We start from the raw sequence: 22,576 nt of genomic DNA, 5'->3' as shown, positions 1-22,576 counted from the left end.
TAGAGGACAAATATATAATAAGTAGGCATGGCGTTTGATGCTCATGCTATCAACCATTTCGCAACTTGGCTAGTCCAGGAGGATTTTGTATTTTTTCCTATAGTATTCGCCCAGAAAAATCGCTAATTTCCAATGGTCCAGAAATCCCCATGAATCTTAGCAGAAGAACTACATCAGTTAGTCGGATCTGGAGCTCAAAAAACCTTCAAAACGAGCACTGAAAGTTACTCAGAAATACCTCAAATTCTTCAGGTTTGCCACTGATAAAAGAAATGATAAAACAGACACAAAAACATTAAAAAATTATAGCTTGAAAAAGGGTTGAAAAGCTGGGACGACTTTCAACAAACTGTCAGATTCAGCAAATTGTTAGACTCTGGTCTTGACCTGATTTCTCCATCATGAGAAAGTGTGGTTTAGGTGAAATAAACATGGCAACACTGACAGACAGAGAGGCCTGCTTTAGCTGATAGAAAGAAATGTGCTTTGTGCTTTTGTGGAGGGGAAAAAGTACTGATCTAAGTTCGTTTTTCTCCATCTTGCTCTGCTATTGTGAATTCTGCAGCTTCTCCATCTGAACATTCCGTCTTTTCCTGAACGCTTCCGTGAGAGCGATCACAGGCTGATACTGTTAATTCCACTCACAGCTGCACATATCAATCTGGCCTCTCTCTTTGTTGTTTTGTCTGTCTGTGCTCATGTCAAACGAGCTCGGTGTTTGTGGAAGAGAATTACTCATGTGGACATCGGAGCTCGTGCCTGAAATGTTTTTTACCCACACATTTGTTCTTAAGGCCTTCTTACACACATTTTTGACATTCACAAAATTTGTTTTTAACTGGAAATGTTCTTCTGGGAGAACAAATCCTACGAACAGTCAGGAGCCCAGAAAGTCTGCTCTCTTAAGATATTATGATACTTGTAGCATAAATTCAACCTCTTGCATGATTGTTAGTTATAAACATAGTACTGGATACAAACAGAGTGGTCAGGTGTGATATAGAGCATGTACAGGATAACAGGCAGCTCATAAGGCACAGTCTGTCCCAGCCCCAGTGCCCTCTGTATAGGCCACTATAACCCCCCCACAGGACTCAACACCCCCCTGTCCTCCCCCCATGACCAAAGCACACTTGCTTCTGCATGTCCCAGTTATTTAGTGCAACTTGTGGTAAACGCGATAAAAAATATGAGACCTTTTGCTTATTTCGTTTGAGCTGGTGACACCGTCCCCCTCTCATTTTCATATCATGTTTCATGATGCCAAAACCATATAAAGGAGTTCAGAGGGCGTTTAAGTGAAAACATATTTTTATGTAAATAAACATGTAAATGAGTATTGTGGTGTTTGTAGCTTGGTGAATTAAGCGCAGCTCCTATTTAAGAAGGATTTCAGCTACTTAAGAAGATGTGAATCTGGGGCAGAGTTCTCTTGTCTTCTTAAAGTGGAAGTTACGAACCTTTTCTAAGAAAAGATTTCATGAATGAGTCTTCTCTGAAAGCCTGCCTCTGCCAGGTTAGCAGTAGTGTGAATGGAGAGCTTTGGAGCCATTTCAGAGAACCTGGTTTACAATGTAAACTCACTTGTTGTTCACTGAGGATGAGATTATGTAACTTTTCCTCGAAGCAAAAAACGATCTTCTGGAGATGTCTTGCCTTTCAAAATCAATCGAGTGCTCGCTCCCTGGACTCCCACATCTGAGATGCCATAATCAGCCTCCTCTGTCAGATGGAGAACGCAGGGATGGTGGATTGTACACTGGAGCGTTGCATATGTGTGAATGAATATTGCACATGATTACATGCTGCAAACTGGGACAGCGGGAGAGGGTGGTCCCCTGCATAACAGAAGAACAAAAATGAAGAAATGAAACAAGAATGATCTCGGAATGTTTTTAAGAATTTACCCACAGTCCACGGCAGTAATGAACGCACAAATCAAAATGCGAGCAGACGTGGATATGGAGTTCAGCAGAATCCTATAACTGCAATCAGTGAACAGTCTGGTAAACAGTTAGCAGTGAATATACACAGATGTTTGGAACAAGATAAGATCCAAATATAATTCTTATTTGCACATTGTAAAAAGCAGTTCTCTTAGACCATTCGAAAATTCTATATCATTGTAAAAATTGAATCAACATTGGACCAAAAAGATGTTATTTTCAATACAGATAAAATTGAAATAGCAGCAGCTGTGTCCATATCTTATTGTACAATCAGGCTGGGGGGTTCTGAATAGGAAGCTAACAACAACATGGGGGAAAGGCGCTAAGCTAAGATGTAATTTAAAAAAGAAGAAGTAAAGTTTCTCACTCAAAATGTAAATGAGAACATTACATCATGCAAAGTTTCGCTTTGACCTAAAAACTTCTACATAGTTATAGTTCCGTGTCTTGCAAATGCGATCTTACAATTAGCATGCTAATAGAGAAACAAGGTCATTTAGGTCTAGCTGAACTATTCTCGATAGATTTGCATCCAGTAAAGATGCACTGCGGAACTTTCCTGGTTGGGAGTTAGCCGCATGCTTGTATAAAAATAAACAATAAACATATCTCTTTTGTGTAATTAGAAGTGAGCAGGTTCACCTCTCCGTAGATCTGACCTGTAACTTCACCTTCTAACTTCATGAAGATAGATAAGTTAACATCTCCATGGAAACAAGCAGGCAGCAGAAAAGTCACACAGTGCAGCTTTAATCACTCAAGAATAAGAATAAGCTTTGAAATGATTATTTATTTTAAGATTGTGGGTTTTTTGGGTTGTTTTTTTTTTGGCAACTTAACCTATTTTGGTATTGTTTTTCACTCCTAGGATAAAACCTTGTAGCTGTGGCCTCCTGCTGCTCACCAACGGCGTTAACTCCTGTCACATATAAACAGAACAGGCAGTCTGTAATGATTCTCTCCAACTGACTGCAAAAATAGACCAGAAAATGCATATTACAGGAAATAATATCTACGTTTAAAGGTCCTATATTATGCTAAATTGACCCTTGTAAGTTTTTAGCAATGTTATAATGTTGTTACCTCATCAAAAAAGCTGAGATAGGGGAGATAGGGGGCAGGTAACAACAGAATGATGTTTAAAATGATGATTAAAACTCCTAAAGGTCATTTTGCAGAGTGAGCTGTGTGACTTTAAGAATACACGTGAGTTTGAATGAACAGTGGAAGTGGAAGATATTAGTCATAATGTGAAAGCTCCTTGACATTTTGTTAATTTGTGACATTTTGAAAAGTATTCGCTTCAGTGGGTCTTGTCGCGTGTGTTAATTGTATTGTTCCTTTCAGAGATGGAAAGTGTCATATTTCCACACGGCATTATAATGTAGACAGGAAAAGCTAAAAGAAACAGAACTATAATTGAGCTACTTTAGGAGAATCCATCTTGAGGTACAGTGGTCCCTTGTTTATCGCGGGGGTTACGTTCTAAAAATAACCTGCAATAGGCGAAATCCGGGAAGTAGCTTTATTTTTTATAATTATTGTATAAGTTTTACAGCTGTAAAACCCCTCACCACACACTTTATACACTTTTCTCACACAGGCATTATCATTTTCTCACATTTCTCTCTTGTTTAAACACTCTCAAAGTTCAAACCTTTGTAGGTGCTTTTGTCGGTGCAGAATGTTTCACCGACTTTGTGGGTTTTGTCGGGGAGAAAACTTGCAAACATACAGCGCTTCAGAGTCACACTGCGATCAAACATTTATGTAAATTTGTCTGAAGACATTCTGTACTGTACAGGAGACACAGCACGGAGGAGACTGATTTGATTGACAATGGTCTACAGTCCCTTAGCCAATCAGGACGCAGAACACAATGCACGTTCATACGCTGTAAAAAAAGCTTGTAAAATTGCACACAAAAAATCCACAAAACAGCGAAACCGCGAAAGGTGAACCGTGTTATAGCGAGGGAAAACTGTACTCCCGGTTCAAGGTTCAAATTCACTCCAGTAGCGGGTGGACCAATCACAGAGCGGCTTTTAGGTTTGAGCGGAAGGCAAAGGTGAAACGGCAAATCGAAACAAAACAAACATGGAAACAATTCAAATGTTCATCATAATGTTCTGCCTTTTTCCAAACCATTCGAGCACAGTTTGGCCAAATACATGGGAAAAAAGTCAGGTATAGGGCCTTTAATATATTGACGTGTGCCTAATCACTTGATATATTTTAAACAGCGGTTATTCGTCAAAATTGGACAGTTTGTTGTTTTTCAAATTGAAATGCTGAGGAGTACCAGACCCTGCAGGTGTCCAGCTGTCAGGAGTTTGACACAGACAGGGCTTTGGAGTCAGCAGAGGCCATATAAATTCACCCGGTAGAAAAACAACTTAATTCTCAAGATGTGAGCGAGACGACGTGTAGAAAGATAAACGTCGATGTTAGAACTGTCAGAAACTACACTCACTGATGTTGCCACCAGAGGGCGCAAGAACCGGACAAAATGTTGAGCCAGACAAGCTTTAAACTTAATAATACACAATAAATAGATAATAATGTTTGAAAATGTACTTTATAAACTACACATCTGTTTCCTATGAGGTATGCTATTTATGTATTGGAGCTCCCTCTGCTGTCAACAACGGGAATTAACACATAGAAACTAAACAGTTGAAGTCCTCATGCGCGTGAATGCGATGTTAATAGAGCACAGTCGATGTCCGGTGATAGTTCATGGACATTAAAACTGTAAAGGAGAAGTGAGAGGTTTCGTCTATGATGCAACTAAACTGGCAATATTCAAACAGAGCATTTTGGAGTGGCTTTAGTTCAGTGGATTGATGAAACCAGCGTAAAAGAAGCAAAATACAACTCCAGGTGTGTTTTTGATGATTGGACAACGTAGCATAGTTAATATTTTGTATATTCTTCTTATTCTATGTTGCATTTAATCTCTTTTTTGGGTTACATGATGGTTGCTCTGATTGGCTGTGTTCAAAAGAGTGGAGTGGTCTATCTCCGGATCAGGTCAAAGGCTGGTTGTGTGTGGGAGAAAAAATCAATCCAAACAGTACAGACACTAGGGAAGGGAATATGTTTTGTGTGAGCAAGTATTAATCACATCGTAGGGACCAGAAATCTCACACACTCATGTTATAGAAACAGAAAACAGGTTCTCATGATGTAAATCCTGTATTATTTCATCAACAACATGGTTTAAAGGTCAGATATGGGTTAAAGTAAGTTAAAGTTGGGGTTTGGGTTCATTTTAAAAGGCCTGTGCAATGGCAGTCACTCACAAGCTCTGTATGTGTGTGTGTTTGTGTGCGCTTGTGTGCATTTGTGTGTGTGTGGGTGTGTGTGTGTGTGTGTGTGTGTGTGTGTGCCTGTGTGTGTGCCTGCGTACGTGTGGAGCCCAGCCATGCCTTTCACATCGTCAGTAAGCTGGGAATAAGCTTATGCGTAGTGTTAAACGCATTTTGGGACACCTGTTATGCCACAACCAGTGATGGGATTTTCGGCTCTTTTATGGGATCCGAGTCTTTTGGATCCATTCATTTCAAAGAGCCGTTCAAAGGACTGGCTCTTTTATTATTTATTTATACGACAGAAGCCAATGTAAGAACTCATTTGAACAACAAACTAATCACATGAGAGAGAGAAACGACCAAGGCTTAAATGTGTTTAAAATGGTTCAAACTGAGAGTGGGAGTGTGTTTACTCTTTCAAATTATGCAGAATTGGAATAAAACGTTGCACTACAATAATAATAATTTTAAAAGGAACGGTTGATATGACGGCCAGATATCTTTTTTATGCTCAAAGTTCTCGTCGTGTCGTCTGCTCCGCTTCTGTCCTGGTTCTTGCGTTAGTTCTGCGTTCAGTGTAAAAATGTAAAATGCATACAAATTAGAAAGAAAAAGATTCAGCTCTTTTCAAAAATGAGATCCGGATCCAACCGTGCACGTAGAGGAACCGTTCAAAAGAGCCGACCCATTCACAAAAGTCACATCTCAAACCACGACTTCTACTGAGAAAGAGGAGATAAAAAAAACAGAGAGAAAAAGGCAAATGCACTAATTTCAGCCAAAACTTTATAACAACATTAAAACGCTAGACCCCAACAATCACAAATAGGAATTAAATACATTACAGAAGCTATATAACTCCTTATATTGCCTCATTTTGTAAGTTTAATGTTTAACCAGTGCAATACAACAATTAGGTGTACAGTATAAAGAGGCTTAATGTTTAAATCTAATTATAAACCCATAAATTGCATAAATTAGGCTACATCCCACGTAATGAATCTCCAAATTTATGACGTTAAACCAGTGGTTCTTAACCTGGGATCGATCGAACCCTAGGGGTTCGGTGAGACAGTCTCAGGGGTTCGGCGGAGGTCAAGGCACATTGGTGAATTGAGACACAGCCAGAGTGATGCCCCAGCATTGACTGGGAGGATCCCGGCGACAATTACACTCTGATTGGACATCTTTGAGGGACCATGGAAGCACATTACTGTAATGACACTAACATATTTAAAGAGCCTCATGCCTCTGCTTTGACATGCCGTTCAAATTTACATGAGAGCACAATTGGTTGCGAAGTTACGGTGTGTGTTAAAATGTAAAAAATAATACATAGCATAAATACAATAAGTTCATTATTATAATACATAAGGTTAAAAATTTAAATAATTTCAGTGTGGTAGTATTAAAAAAGGTCATGTCTTTGTGAAAAGGTATGTATGTAATTTGTTGTGAGTTCATGCATTGTATTGGTTTTATTCTTTGAACACAGTGATGTTAATGCACGGTTCATTTTGTGCACCGGTAAAACATACATGTGTCTTGAATTTGAAAAAAATCATATTTTATTTTTCAATAAAGAAGGGTTCGGTGAATATGCATATGAAACAGGTGGGGTTCAGTACCTCCAACAAGGTTAAGAACCACTGCGTTAAACTATCAGCACCTCCACGCCAAGGAAACGCTGATGACAGTTTCCTATTTTCTTAGTTTTTTTGACAATAATCGGGAATAATTGTTTTAAAAAATGCAATATTTAGTCAAAAATTGGATATTGTGACATCCCTACTGTAAAAGCGTTATAGTCCGATAATCAGGAAGTGTCTGTTAGCATGCTAGTTGTTGTTAGCTTTAGCGTCATGGCAAAACACGGTGAGTGATTATGATCCTCGGAATGCATAAGGTAAGTGAGGAGTGACTTTGGACCACTGCGGATAGTTTGAAATGAAGTAGTTCAATGTCATATGGACAATGTCATGTCCCTAAAGAGCATGGAGTGTGTGTATGTGTGTGAGTGTGTGTGCGTTTTTTAATTTGTCTTAATTTTCCTGTTTTGTTGTTTTTTGGTTATGGAGATATGATCATAAAGTCAATTGCCTTTCCTAATATTATGCATGAGGGATTTTCTTTGAAGGTTAATTTGAGTTTTTTGGCAGTTAGAGTAAATATGTTTTAGTTCAATAAATCAGGTTTGGAATAACTTATCCAAACCCTTATAAAACACCTTTGGTAAACAGTGTGAACTTTCTGCTTACCACCATGGAGATACTGTAGGACAAGTTCAATGCCGTTCTGTAGAGAAGAGCAAACGGATCATCGCCACGGAGACGAGCAAGGAAGTGACGGTGATGGACCCTTCTACAAAAAAGTTACTTAGCACATCTTTAAATACAAGTCTTAAAATGTCGTATATGTTGAATCGTATCTAGAATGTGAGAAAACGTTTTTGGAAACATTCTTGAAAAATGTTTACTTAAGCTCAGAGTAGTAATTCCACTGATTCATGCATGTGACTAATCCTATTTTATCCTGTACTGAGGCTTGAGTGCTTGGAAAATTTCACTTTTTTACACTTAAAGCCTATCTCTGCCCACAGCTCTGTACTTACAATGTACTTGCAATTATAAAACAAAAAAAAAACAACAACAAAACATTGGTCATACATGCTGGGCGTTACGTGACCAGATTTCAACAATAAACTTTGCCATTTTCGATCAGTATTAATGTTTAGATTGAGCAAAGTTTACGTTGTTACTTAAGTAAAAGTAGAGATACTGTTGCAAAAAAAATAAATAGATAAATTTAAAAATACTCAAGTAAAAGTACCTGTGTAAAATGTACTTAAAGAGTAAAAAGTAAAAGTATTTCATAGATTTTGAGATCTAATAAAGCAATTGTAGTGATTTTGATGAAGATTTGTGCTGAATTTTGTTTAAAAAAACTGTCGATTCAATAGTTTTTTTGTTTTTTTTAGTTGTTTTTATTTATATATATATATATATATATATATATATATATATATATATATATATATATATTTGGTTTTCTGAGATTACAAGCGTTCAAAAAAATAAACCCCTCAGCCTTCTAAGCTGGTCTCAGACAATAATAAAAAAAAAAAACTTTTACTTTTCAGTCCAGTTCAAAATAGTAGAGTAGAGTAAAAAGTACAGATACTTGCTCTTTAATGTAGTGTGGTAAAAGTAGAAAGTATCCACTCTTAAGTAAAGTACAGATACCTGACATTTCTACTAAAGTACAGTATTTTATAACTTTTACTTTGTTACATTCCACCACTGATGAGCAGAACATATCCTCTTTAACTCACAATCCATAATCAATCATTTGCGCTGTACGACTGGGATTTAAACAAATATTTTTTAAAGCAACACATTCCTCTCGTCAGCACTGTCCTGCTTTGACATTCACTAGAAATGTTCCGTGAAAACATTCGGTCTTTGAAAGCCCCTCCTCTCTCCAAGCATTCCCTCATTTACCATTTACTAATATGGCAGCTATGAATCACACTTTTAAATACCAGCACGTTTGAGTCGGATTATGGTATGACTAATGCCGGCATGGTTCGTGTCCTTTTGGATTTAGATGCTTGGTTGGGTCTCAGACAAGCAAACTGAACAGTCGAACGGTGATAATAATTACGAGTTATTATAAGCCATTGTGCAGACTTGTTTAATATCAACATAATGTGGGAGAGTGGCGTCGGAGAAATGCAAAACACCACATGCTCACAATGTACTGATACAATGTGGTCTTTTGTTGTCGGAGTAAATAACACGGCAGCAGATGTCTTCGAGCGGAGAGGACACTTTCTCTGAGTCGTTTCCAGCACGTTCACAACAGGCGTCGGGCGAGAGAATATGAACGAAGGGAAAGTTCTCGTGAAGTCACATCAGGTAACGTTTGAAAAGGACACAGACAGACTTTTTGAGCTTTAAAATGAAGTTATACTCTTGTGCTCTCATCAAAAATATTCCTGGAGTTGTGTTTTGTTTCATTCACGCTTGTTTCATTAAAACCATTGATTCAAAACCTCTGAGCACACAAGATTTTCTGTTTGCATTTTGCCTGAATTGTTGCGTCATAGATACAATTCTGGACCGTTTTTAAGCTCAAAAATCATCACTAGACTTGTTCTGTGATCAAATTGTGTTCACAACAAACGCCTGGCTCTATTAGCATTGCATTCACTTAATTTTTCCATAATTTTAAGTGTGTTTTCCTAATATAGACATTACTTCAAGTTAGAAAATGTCAAATACTAATCCCAAAGTGAACAAAAGCTTGTTTAAAAGGGAATTAATGTGTTTGTTAGTTTTATGACCTTGTGTTTAAAAATGAATTTCAGTGTAAGTCAGAAAGAATGAAAGACTGATGTGTAAATGTGTATCTAAAGTGCACTATAAAAATGCCAAATAATAAAAAAAAAATATGTTGTTCATCGCTTTCCTGATGCATTCCTACTATCCTATTTATTCAACACAATGAGTTTATAAGTGCTTTTCACAACTTCCAGAGGTCAACAATAGTTAGCATGCCAACAGCGCACTAGCATTACTTATGTGTTCATGGACAATAAAAAAAAAACCAACCTCTTTATATCATTAGACGCAGACAGGACACAGCCGTCTCATTCTTAGCACAAGAGATGCTTTCACAATATATCAAACATATTTCACATTATGGAATGGCAATAGAATCAGGTACAGCCCCTTTAAATGAGAAAATAAATTATACTTATTTTTATTTTATTTATTTGTTTATTTGATTGGGACAGTGCATGTTAATGAACATACATGACAAAAGCACAAATATAAACACGCCGGATTGTAGCCATACGGCTAATTTCCATCCGTAGTCCCACGGGTCAGGGTCACAGGGATCAAAAATACAACAACAATAAAATTTACATTAAACAATGATCAGGCCTTAAATACAATTTTCCGACCATACAATCTTAGTCTTAGTCACTTTGCACAAAACTCCACACATTTAATATATTGGGAAAAACAACAACTTGCTAGTTTGTAGTTTAGTTACAGCGACTAACCTTATCAAAACACTATGATACACATGAAATAGATATATATGAAAGGAAATACTTGAACATGTAGGGGGCGCTCTATAGGCGAACATAAAAATATAAGGATGTAAGTTGTTACATGAACAGAGTTAGAGTGTGTGTGACATAGCAGACAAACCTCTAACACATTGTCCACTTCTTTATGTAAAGGGCAGCAGCAGAGCCTTGACATTCTGTTCTGCCTCTGTACATTTCCACCTCCTATTGAAAAGCGGCCACTCATTGTAGGTCATTCTATTCATGTAGTCTTTGACTTGCTGCATTTTTTTTTTTTATTGTGCATTAGCATTTTGCAAATTTTACACATCGAAAATTATTCATTTACATTTAAATGCTTGAATTTGGTGTCTGGCACCCTCTGCTGACTACTGTGGGAAATAAAGTATTGATATGACAAGTTAGCAGCGTGGCTATTGGTAAGATGATCTGGATGCTTAAAAGTGAAGGCAGGGGTTAGGGGGTGATTGAAATAAGTTCAGTAAAAGTATATATATATATATATATATATATATATATATATATATATATATATATATATATATATATATATAAAAAATCATAAATGTATTTACATGTATGTACATAAATGTATTTAAAACAGAGGTGGGTGGAGTAACCAAAATTAGTAGAGGTACACAGTAGTGGTTCAAAATGTGGGAGAACCAAGATGGCAGAGACTGGCTGCCGCTCCATACCTGGGTGTTAAGTTTACTCTTTTTGCATCGCTGTTTTTACGACTAACACTGAGATACTGGTTTGTTAAGGTACATCGCTTTTCCCATCTACTTTTGATAGTAAAAGAAAAATTTGTTCTGAAGAACTGAACTGAAGAAGCAGCTCGGATGAGCAGTGAAACGTCTTCACTTTTTGTACCGTTGACAGATTTGAGTTTTTCTTTTACATTTGCTATTTTCCTCTCCTCTGACCCTGGCCATCTCACCTTCCTCATACTCACAAACTGACAACAGTTTATTCAAGTCAACAACTGCTCCTCCTCCACTGCTTCCTAGTTCAAGGTGTTCGTCAAGGTTCAGTGCTTGGTCCTCTTCTGTTCGTCCTCTACTTCACCCCCAACACCATGTGTTGACATAGTCTACATTTTCACTGCTATGCCAGTCACATACAACTGTACATTTCCACCAAAGCCATCAACCTCACCCCTCACTCCACACTTACCTCCTGTCTGTCTGAAATCAAAACTTGGCTCCAGCAAAGCTTTCTCAAACTAAACTGTGATAAAACCGATATACTCATAATTGGCCCCAAATCCATCCAAACACTTCAAATGAAAGTTTGACCACACCACACTTTCTCCATCCCCAGTCATCCGCAACTGTGTTTTTCTCTTTGACACCAATTTGACACCAAAATATTGCTCAAAAACATTGCTCCAACTCCGTTCATCCCTGTCCTTCTCTGCTACTGAGACCCTGATCCACACTTTCATCCCTTCCAGATTAGATTACTGCAGTAGCATTCTTTACAGCACACCCTCAGAAACACTTAAGTCACAACACATCCCAAACTCTGCTGCCCGCCTCCTCCAACACCTGGTCCCATGAACACATCACCCCTGTCCTCCAGAACCTCCAGTGACCCCCCATCCCTCAGCGCATGCACTTCAAAGTCCTTCTCATCATCTTCAAAGCCCTCCACAATCAGGCCCCCCTCCTACGTCTCAGACCTGCCGTACCACCACGCTCCACCATGCTCCACCACGTGCCATCCCGCTCCATCCCGCTCCATCCCGCTCCCTCCGACGCCAACCTCCTGTCCTTCCCCTGCAGGACCAAACTCCAAACCTGGGGAACCTGACAGAGCTTTCCCCCGCCCTCTGGAACTCCCTACCTCAGCAACACCACCCCATGACTGCACCAACCTCCCCACCTTCAAGAAAAACCTCAAAACTCATCCACGTAGAACAGCTTTTATGCTGATTTACCTGTAATGTTTCACAGTATGGCATTAGACATATCTAGCTTTTAATATATTACTGGTGTTATAAAGTGCATTTGGCATCTCTATGGAGACAAGCAGGTGGCTGACATTTCTTTATTTTTTAAATCAAACAACGTAAATGTGCCCAAGTTTGGTGATTTGTTTTTTCTTCTAAATTTTGTGTAACACGCAGATTTTGCTTACGACTGTTGTGAATGTGTGTTAGACAAATGGCTGTACTGTTGCCAGGTTGTGTGGTAGTTTCTCTCTCTCAAAGCGCACGTTTGCCATGTCCGCCCACTCGCTAAGCTCTTGTTAGCCTGTGTCACGCTCTCGGCACTACGTGGGAACAAAACACAAGATGGACACCGCTCAGAGGGGGCAGAGAAAAACATGGCCAAAAAATACAGAATAGATAGATTTTATGACATTTAAACCTAAAAAAGACACAAACTTGACTAATAATCTTGCCTAGTTTTACTTATTTTAGATGTTTTGGTGAAGTTTGTCATTTTACTTCCTGGTTGGACATGGGCAGAAGATGTAGAGGTAATTACATAGCTGTTACCTAGCAACCATACCAAACAAGGGCAATAAACTTGTCTAACTTACATAATTATTTGATGAATAAAAATACATAACTACGCTTTTATTTTGTTAATTGAATGCCAGAAAATTGTGTTCCTTTTGTGTTTTGGATGGAATTTTGTAGCCTTTATATAGATTTTATTGTAGAAGTCCATGCTACTTCCTGTATTTAGTTGTATTTTTCCACTTTTCTTCACAAACTGCCACTTGACTGATGTAAAACTATGACAAATACCATCCCACCAAACCAAGTAATAACTAAATAAACATGAAAACCTGCTATATGCACTTTAAAATGCTAAATTATTAGGTTAACTATGCAACATTACTGGCAAAGGATCCATCATCTTCTTGTCTCCTTAAATGAAAAATCATTGCTTTGCTTATAATGTTTTGCAGTATGGCATTAAACTGAGCAACCAGGCTAAGATACAGGTCAGATCTGTGGCGAGGCGACCCAACTCACAGGAAGAATACATGTTTTTCAAGTCATAAAACCACCACTAATTGAAAAAAGTCAAATAGCCCAATAAAGTAGATGAGTAAATGCTGTTTCCTCATCACAAACAGACCTGGAATTGTGTTTTGTTTCATTCACACACGTTAAACACACAAATCCTGCAAATTTAGGCTGTGTTCTTCTCTCAAGCAGAAAACACTCCACTCCATTCCGTGATGTCATCATGTGGTAATACAGGAAGTGCTCCACTGTGTCATTAAACTCCACACACCTTCATTAGAATCATTTGGGAAATTTCAGCCCCGGAATTTCCAATCTCTACTAAACAAAAGATAAAACATAGCTGTTAACTTGAAAACTACCGGTTCATGACATTTCAAGGTGGAACAGAGCATTTTGAGCTTTGGAGATGTAAACAGACTAATAATAAAAAGTTACTGAAACATGTGTGAATGAAACAAAACACAATTCCAGGTCTGTTTTTTTAAGGTAACAACATTATAACCTGGTTTAAAGCTCACGAGAATTAGTATTGCGTAAAATAGGATCTTTTTATCTTAAATTAGTTTGCCCTTTTTGTCAAAACCTGCACAGGTGTGAACAATCAGAAAGAAACCAGTCACATCAGACGTAACTGTTTATTACATGACATTTCATATCTGAGAACTCCAGAAGTCAGATAATGATCAGATCTTTGGTGTGAAAAAAAACATGACTCACGTTTTTCTATATGTATTAAATGCTGCAAATAGAAGCCAAGGCACTTGAACGGATGCGGCCCTAAAACGTCCTCTCTCATTTTGCTATAGAACTGCCTCGTGCTGCTCTGAAAGTCAATGGGCTTTTGACAAACATACGTCATGCGGCTTTAATTTACACTAATCACCGGAAGCGCGGCATCCAATCAGAGCGAGGCGTGAGGTAATCAGGAAGTATGGAGAAACAGTGAGAGAAATGAGAAAACCATCATACGCAGCTGGGGCTCAGTTCATAAAGTACACAGGCATGACCAATGAGTCCTGTTACATGGAGCCAGTCATTTTATGGTTTTAGTTTTGGAATAAGATGCCAAATGGAGAATGAAATTATGTTCTTCCAGTTAATAGACAGTACTAGTATAAAAATTAGTGGCCATTTCCCCATTTTTTTTAGTAATCACCAGCATCTAGAGAACAGAATGAGCCTCACACGATTCTCTCATTTGCGTTTCCCGTTTCACTGCTGAAATTCAAAGGACTTTCTCTTATCTGAATTTTCGCTACCTAAAGCTCAACACCTGCAGCAAAACAAAGTGACAAAAGCTTTGTTGACAGTAATTAATTATTTGAACATTTGTGTTTGAGCATGTTTGTGGACTATCCTTTATATATCCTGATATATACCACAGTTTGTGCATTAACTTAAATTAAACTTAAAGAATAAATCTATTGTTTTAGCCTGACAGTTACAATTACTCTTTTTACATCTTAAGTTTGGTGTTTGTGAATTGTCTCCACTGGTACTTGTGACTCATGACTTGCATTTATTATTAATTATTTAGCTCATTGCTATAAAACATACCCTGTACATCATGTTCAGAGCTATAAACAGTATATTAAAAATCCATAACGTACATTGCACATAACCCTCCTTTAACACTTGTCCGTTTTCCCCTTTCCCACTGGGGCACAACACTGAATGTATATTTAATATACTTCATTATCGTCGAGCACTTGTATTTATACAGGCAATAACCAGAGATGTGTGGAGAGGCAGGGGTTTGAAGAGCTCACCAGGGAAACAGATACAAATCGACTATTAACCTTTATTACACATATTACATTTTTATGGCTGTTTGTACAATATGGTGTTTCAGAGGTTGGTAAATGTTTAATACAAACAGGGAAACCATTGTCACCAGTTTTGATTTAAACTTGGACAAATCATTAATTATATAGAGGATTATATACATAATGTAATTTAAAGTTAAATTAAAAAGGTGTGTTTTGTTTTTAATGAAGCAAACATTAGGAGTTCCCCAGGGGTCTCTCTTAGGTCCTGTTTTGTTTATTATTATTATAAAATAGTGTTAAGAATTCATTATTCACATTGTTTCTCTTTTAGCCTAATGTATTTTGTGCTCTAAGTGTTATTAATAAATTGATACTCAAATACTAATCACTACTAAAACTGGTATCAAAACTAGATACTAGTTTGAAAAAGTTGTAGTCGACCATATTTGGCTGCATTGAAATATTAAGTACCATACAGTACAGTCATTTTTGTGTTGAAAATTACATTTTATTGGCTAAAAAGGAAATGTGTTTTATTATCATTGTGGTATCAACATCATTTGTGTTCACTAAATTGCAGATTCATGTTATCCCGCCTGCAAAGTTGTACTCCTAATTTTTCAACACCCTAAAAGACATCTTAAAAACAGGGATTTATGAGGAAAAACTTAGCCGGTGTGACGGTCTGCCAGCTGGAGGACTTTTAATTCCCCTGTCTGAGCTAAAGCCCGATCAGTTGTAGCTGTGTGCAGTGTGCAGTGAGGAGTGAGTGTCAGGGCTGGAGCAGTGGGGGGCTCCTCCGACTGTGATTAGAGCGTCTTTACCTCACTTTTTCCCAGTTAAGACGCCCATGTCCTCCCTTTGTGCTCCGGTGATGTGGTCTGTGGTCGAACACAATGAATGAGAACATCTCCAAACCAGATGAGACAAACAGGCCTGGCATATCTGGGGCAGAAGTTCATTAAAGGAAGGATCAAAGGAAGAATTAGGGGCTCCCCAGGGGTTAAATCTTGGACTTTTATTTTTTTCTTTCTTTTTTATAAGCTACAACAACAAAAACATATTCATGACGTTTCACCTTGTAGTCCATATCTGAAACTAATATGTGCCAACACTGAAATAATTGTCCAGCTCCACCTTATTATAAAGAGAGATGCTTGTTTCCCCAGTAGAGAACACATGGTCCCCTGTGATGGGGTTGTTCAAGGACTGGCAGTCCTATAATTGTTTATGGAGGAATCCTAAGTGGACGTAGCATGCATGTGTTGTGTCCTTAATTGGCTAATTTGATAAACAATCTCTTTGTTAGCAACCCGACTGCTATGCTAACATATGCATTTGCATTGAATGCAATCTACATTAAGTCTGGTTTATGAGCTTAAAACTGCTCAGGACAGTTGAGGGTTACTAATAGTTTCAAGTTATTTGGGAAAAATTAAAACTCAGTCATTTCTGAGAGCTCAGGACCATCACAACCATCACGTCATTAGGAAACAGTGCAGCCTAAGCTGGCACAGCGAGATGGATTCTCACGATCTTTGTAAGTTCACAAACTCATGAGAATCCATCTTGGCGTGCTCCAGCTGTTGCGATCAGACCTGGCTGCTGGTTGACAGACCAATCACAGAGCAGCTTTGAGGTTTGTGTGGAAGCCAAAGGCAAAGCGCTCAAACAAACCAAAACAAACATGGAGACGCCGACAGATGCACTTCAACCTATTTTAGCGTCAATAAGAACTATTTTGTTTGTGAAAAACATGCAGAAGGTAAACGCTTTGTGCATTTGTGGACAGGGAAGATGTCTGTGCTTTTCTCTCAACAGGATGTAGCAAAAGTAAAATTTTTTGGCTTGTTCCACTGTTGTGACACTTCAGTGAGATTCAAATATTTGTTATGAGTGACTTTTCCTGATGACCTTCAGCAAGAGCCACTCCAGGTGGATAAATGTGTAGAGCTAAATGCAGAGTGCTACACATATCAGTAAGACAAAATAAAGCAAGGGGAAAAAAATAAGATAAACCACATAAAATGGTTTAAAAATCCACTGTGGATTTGACCCGTCAGACCAGTCCCAGGTCAGATGTTTCTTCCTGATTGCTTTCAGCATAAGTGATCCCAGATGGACATTGTGTAGAACTCCACACAAAAGCATTCACACATCACTCCGGCTTCTGCAGGGAGTGATTTTGTGAAACACCAAAAGGCAGATCATGTCTCATCACATCCATTTACATATTTTGTATTGAACAGTGAAAGAACAGTTTGCCTTGAGCAAGGAAAAAAACATTAGATGAATGAGCAGACTGGATCTTTAGTTGAGGAAAAAAAATGTTTTGCATTTTGTGGTAGAAATATGTTGTACCTTTTTTGAACTTTTGTGTGCTCAAATGAAATGAAATTAAGTAATATTCAGAGGCATTGGGAATTTTTTCCATTTGAGATATTGTTCGACAGTTTCTGCTGGGAGTCATCAGGAGGGCGTAAAGGAATCGTTTGGCAGTACATGTCTATGACTAACTCAAGTGTACTGTCAATATAACCAGTATTTGAACGTTTGAGTATGGCATTTCACATATCAATCAATTATTTCATTTCCAAATTAACAAATATTTTCAAAGATGCAGGTGCTCTGAAGAGAATAATTATTGTGCGCCAATTTCTCTGATTTCATAATTATGGAAAAACACAAATTAGGCTTGTGAATAGAGGAGTGATTAATTACCCCGCTCATCTCAATAGTTACTGGAAGTGCTGCGCTTTTTCATCATCATTTTTTGAACACTTAAAGAGGCGGTATAATGCAACATCAACTTCCTACCATGTTATAACTCCCTCTCATTAAAAACATGCCTGAAGTGGCTTTATATGTCATCTGTGCATGTTTGAGTAATTTAGCAATCTGTCCCTTGCCCTTCAAACACACCTTATGATTAGCAGTGCGAGCCTAATACACTACAACTTCACAAACCTGATGCGATGTGCGGTAGTTTCATTAGCGGGATGCAGGCTGATTGTGTTGTGATAGCGCTCTGAAGGGGGAGTGACTTAGCACGGGGAGCAAAGGGGCGCATCTAAAATGAAACTGAAGCTAATAACACACTTTAATACACAGTTTTTTGGCAAATATAGGATTTATATATTGTGTGTGTTTACAATTAATAAAGTGTAATACCGTCTCTTTGAAATGTGTGTCTCGTTTGAAGCTAGGTCTGGTGCTAGCATGACAAAAACGGCCCCTGGACAGTAGCACTGAAGCGCGCTAGTATCAGCTGTTTTGCTGACTTCTTTTTCTGTAATTAGGCGAGCCAGGTTTATTTATAGATCCTGGTTCATACACACAAGCCAAAGAGCACAAATTATCTGCAACTGTAGCAAGACCGGAACTTCAAGAGAAAGTCTGAAAAGGGAATGTCAAGATGGGAAAGGTGATTTTAGTCTTTGCTTGTTCCTGGTTTAGTCCTCGGTTAGTCCTGTTTTAGCCCTGGTTTAGTCCAGTTTTAATGATTATTTTTTATATTATCCTAGTTTGGCTTTATGTGATTTTATTTATACTAATTTTGTCTTGGAATAGTCCTTTTTTAAATCCTGGTTTAAGTTCAAATTGGCACTTGGTTAGTCTTGGTTAGATCCTGGTTTAGTCCTGGTTTAGTCCTGGTTTATTCCTGGTTTAGTCCTGGTTTAGTCCTGGTTTAGTCCTGGTTTAGTCCTGATTTAGTCCTGATTTAGTCCTGGTTTAGTCCTGGTTTATTCCTGATTTAGTCCTGTTTTAGTCCTGGTTTAGTCCTGTTTTAGTCCTGTTTTAGTCCTGATTTAGTCCTGGTTTAGTCCTGTTTTAGTCCTGGTTTAGTCCTGGTTTAGTCCTGTTTTAGTCCTGGTTTAGTCCTGGTTTAGTCCTGGTTTAGTCCTGGTTTAGTCCTGTTTTAGTCCTGGTTTAGTCCTGGTTTAGTCCTGGTTTAGCCCTGGTTTAGTCCTTTTTTTAGTCGATTGATTGATTTGGTCTTGCTTCCAGTTTTGGTCCATTATTTTATGAATTTGTATCTTTTGCACAAGATTCACATATTCATATAAAAACCCATAGAAAGTCAATGCAGCGTATCATGTGGCTCAGTGGTAGAACTTCCACCCATATGCATCTTAACTCATCCTTAACTCAGTAATAATTAATACATAAATACCATCATTTCAGTCAAGTACATCAAGTACATGGGGAGATGGGTGATTAATGCAATGGAGGGAATGATATTACTACATATTTGTAATAAATTGTTTTAATGGCACTAGTGGAATTACGGTCTGTTGTGGGTATAAACAGAAAAATATTCAAAGTGCTTTTTGCTTGTTTTGTTTAATTAATGTGTTTATTTTTTGCATAATATGTCAATTATCTGTGTTGTGAGTTACACTTTGTGAAAGCTAATGTGCTAAATGGACACAGTCTGCAGCCCATAATGTAGATAATAATGACTCCATATATTCCCCGCAAAAGGCTCATATCGGCTCTTTATGGTTCAGTGGAGTGGCAGGATACAGAAGATCAGATGAATGGTCCTGTGTTAATGAACCGTGAACATGGAGAAATGAGATCTATCCTTTATTATGGAGATTTGTAATATGAGAATGTGTAGGGTAAAATTGCGTTTCTGAAACTGGTGATCCCAAGAACCGAAAGTTCATAAAGGTTGTGTGACGTTTCTAAACTTAAAGTGCATACCAAGGATTTTATGTTTTCCATATTGTCAACATAAAGCTTTTGTCGCTTGTAGACTTACCGTGGGAAGAGTAAAAATTGTAAAAAGTAGGAGTAAAAATATGGTGTCTGCATAGTACTCTGAGAAGTTCAATTAGCCAGGTTTATTTATAGACCCTGGTTCATACACACAAGCCAAAGAGCACAAATTATCTGCAACTGTAGCAAGACCGGAACTTCAAGAGAAAGTCTGAAAAAGGGATGTCATGAAGGGAAATGTGAGTTTAGTCTTTGCTTGGTCCTGGTTTGGTCCTGGTTTAGTCCTGAGCTAGTCCCATTTTTGACCTTGTTTAACCTTTGTTTGGTGCTTGGTCATTGGTTCAGTCTTGGTTTGGTCCTCGGTTAGTCCTGTTTTAGCCCTGGTTTAGTCCAGTTTTAATGATTGTTTTTTATATTTTCCTAGTTTGGTTTTATGTGATTTTATTCATACTAATTTAGTCTTGGAATAGTCCTTTTTTAGTCCTGGTTTAAGTCTGGATTGGCCCTTGGTTAGATCCTGGTTAGGTCCTGGTTTAGTCCTGGTTTAGTCCTGGTTTAGTCCTGGTTTAGTCCAGTCCAGGTGTAGTACTTGTTACTCATAAATGTAACTGTGTAGATTTATGTAAGAACAGTAGCTCAGTTGGTAGAGTGTTCGTCTTCTGATCCAGTTGGTAGTTCAAATCCTGTTTTCGATAAAAAAAACATCATTGGTCGGGCAGTCAGATCCTCTAACAGGTTGGCGGTTTGATTCCAGCTCTCACAAATGAATACTGTCATTGTGTCCTTTGGCAAGACACTCAACCTCCCTTGCTCCCAGTGTCTGTGTACACTGGTGTAGGAGTGCGTGTGTGAATGGGTGAGTGGTTCCTTGATGTAAAGCGCTTTGAAGGTGGAAAAAATATGACTATTTACTACCCACCTCTGGCTAAATATCCATCCACAAGCTAACATGCTAACGTGCTAACTGTAAATTCCGCTTTTCTTTTCCAGACTCGTTCGCCAACCAAACCTCTGACCTCTTCTCCAACTCGTCCTGCAACCAGTCCACCAATGACTCCTCCTCCTCCTCTTGCGCCGCCCCTGACGATGGCTCGGCCTACGGGAGCTCTTACAAAACCGTGGAGATGTTTTTTATCGCCTTGGTTACCGGATCCCTCAGCCTCGTCACCGTAACTGGAAATATCCTCGTCATGCTGTCCATCAAAGTCAACCGCCACCTCCAAACCGTCAACAACTACTTCCTGTTCTCGCTAGCTTGCGCAGACTTGATCATCGGGGTGTTTAGCATGAACTTGTACACGGTTTACATCATCGTGGGGTACTGGCCGTTGGGTCCGGTGGTGTGCGACTTGTGGTTGGCGCTAGATTACGTGGTCTCCAATGCGTCGGTGATGAATTTGTTGATTATAAGTTTCGATCGGTACTTCTGCGTGACCAAGCCGCTGACGTACCCTACCAGGAGGACTACAAAGATGGCGGGGCTGATGATCGCGGCGGCCTGGATCCTGTCCTTCATCCTGTGGGCGCCCGCCATCTTGTTTTGGCAGTTTATCGTCGGGCAGAGGACGGTGCCACCTAGGGAGTGCTACATACAGGTAAGAGTGGTAGAAAACTGTGTATTTGGTTACGTTTGTAGATGTTGGTTTGGTTACGTTTGTAAAGATGTTTTTAAAAGCAGTGCAACACAAAGCTAGTTCACTTTTTGCATTTTGTTTCATCAATTTATTGATGAACTTTTTTTTCCCATTTATGTTTCTTTCTAGAACTATTGCGAACTACAACAATGACGCTGTATTGACACTTTGCAGTGGCATCGCGCTGGGGGTGTTCAACATCTATGTGTATGACAGAATCAATTCATCAGTGACACATCGCACGCAGAAGCACATAATACAAAATGGATTTAAACAACACATTTTCAGGAGCCTGTGATCAATACGAGCGTTCATGATCGTGTTTAGGTGTTTGATTTTCAACAAAAGGGTGAGCGTGACGGAATAACTGTTGGCTAATGCTAGCTAGCTTGTGATGGTAACGTTATCTGAAAGGGACTTGTGTAACAGTAAAAATTAACTTGCCTGTTGTAGTTCGAAGTAAGTGAGTTCTTTCTAGTCAGATTGTGTTCAAATAAAGCTCAGAGTAGAGTCTAAGGACACCTCAGACAGAGCAGTACCTGAAGTTAGTATCACACCCCTAGGAAATATTGATGACATGAGCTGCAAAGTATCAATACTATGCGAAGCTAACCTCAAACTTCCAATCTGTATTAATGAATAGCTCTGTATGTCCCAGTGCTGTCATCCCTTAAAATAAAAATCCACCTTGTTACTATGTCGACCTCATGGCCTGTTTTTTCCCCATTTTGTTACGCATTTTATAGAGTTTCACCTGAAGCCTGCTCCTAATGTCCACTCCTCTCTGTATATCATTATGGGATGTCACCGGCTCATCCATCTGGCTCACAACGCTTTTGGCTACTGTCACTGTTAATAACTATTCAGAGACGGGGCTCGCTCACCTGGACATTCAATATTCATTAAAACACTACTATACGTTACATTATATCAGAATTTAAAGTACGCATGACAAATCTCACCTATTTTGTTGTTTAGAATGTTACTTCCTGGTTGAAAACAAGCAGTAGATATGACATATGTAGAGGTAATTACCTAGCAACGACAAGGGACAAAACTAAATTCCACAATAGTTATGATTAAACTTATAAA

At 38.5% G+C, this 22,576-nt stretch overlaps 1 protein-coding gene across 1 annotated transcript in view; it reads left to right on the top strand.

Moving 5' to 3' along the window:
• The window catches only part of chrm4a (cholinergic receptor, muscarinic 4a), a 62,639-nt gene that overhangs the window by 14,922 nt on the left and 25,141 nt on the right, over positions 1-22,576 (top strand). Inside the window, exon 2 of the mRNA XM_055227600.1 lies at positions 20,841-21,445. Within this exon, the coding sequence (XP_055083575.1) occupies positions 20,841-21,445 (605 nt within the window). The remainder of the gene's footprint in view (positions 1-20,840; positions 21,446-22,576) is intronic.

This window comes from Periophthalmus magnuspinnatus, chromosome 2, assembly GCF_009829125.3.
Source record: "Periophthalmus magnuspinnatus isolate fPerMag1 chromosome 2, fPerMag1.2.pri, whole genome shotgun sequence".
Lineage (NCBI taxonomy): Eukaryota > Metazoa > Chordata > Actinopteri > Gobiiformes > Gobiidae > Periophthalmus > Periophthalmus magnuspinnatus.
Note: the sequence above shows the minus strand (reverse complement) of the source record. Positions and strands in the feature narration are given on the sequence as shown.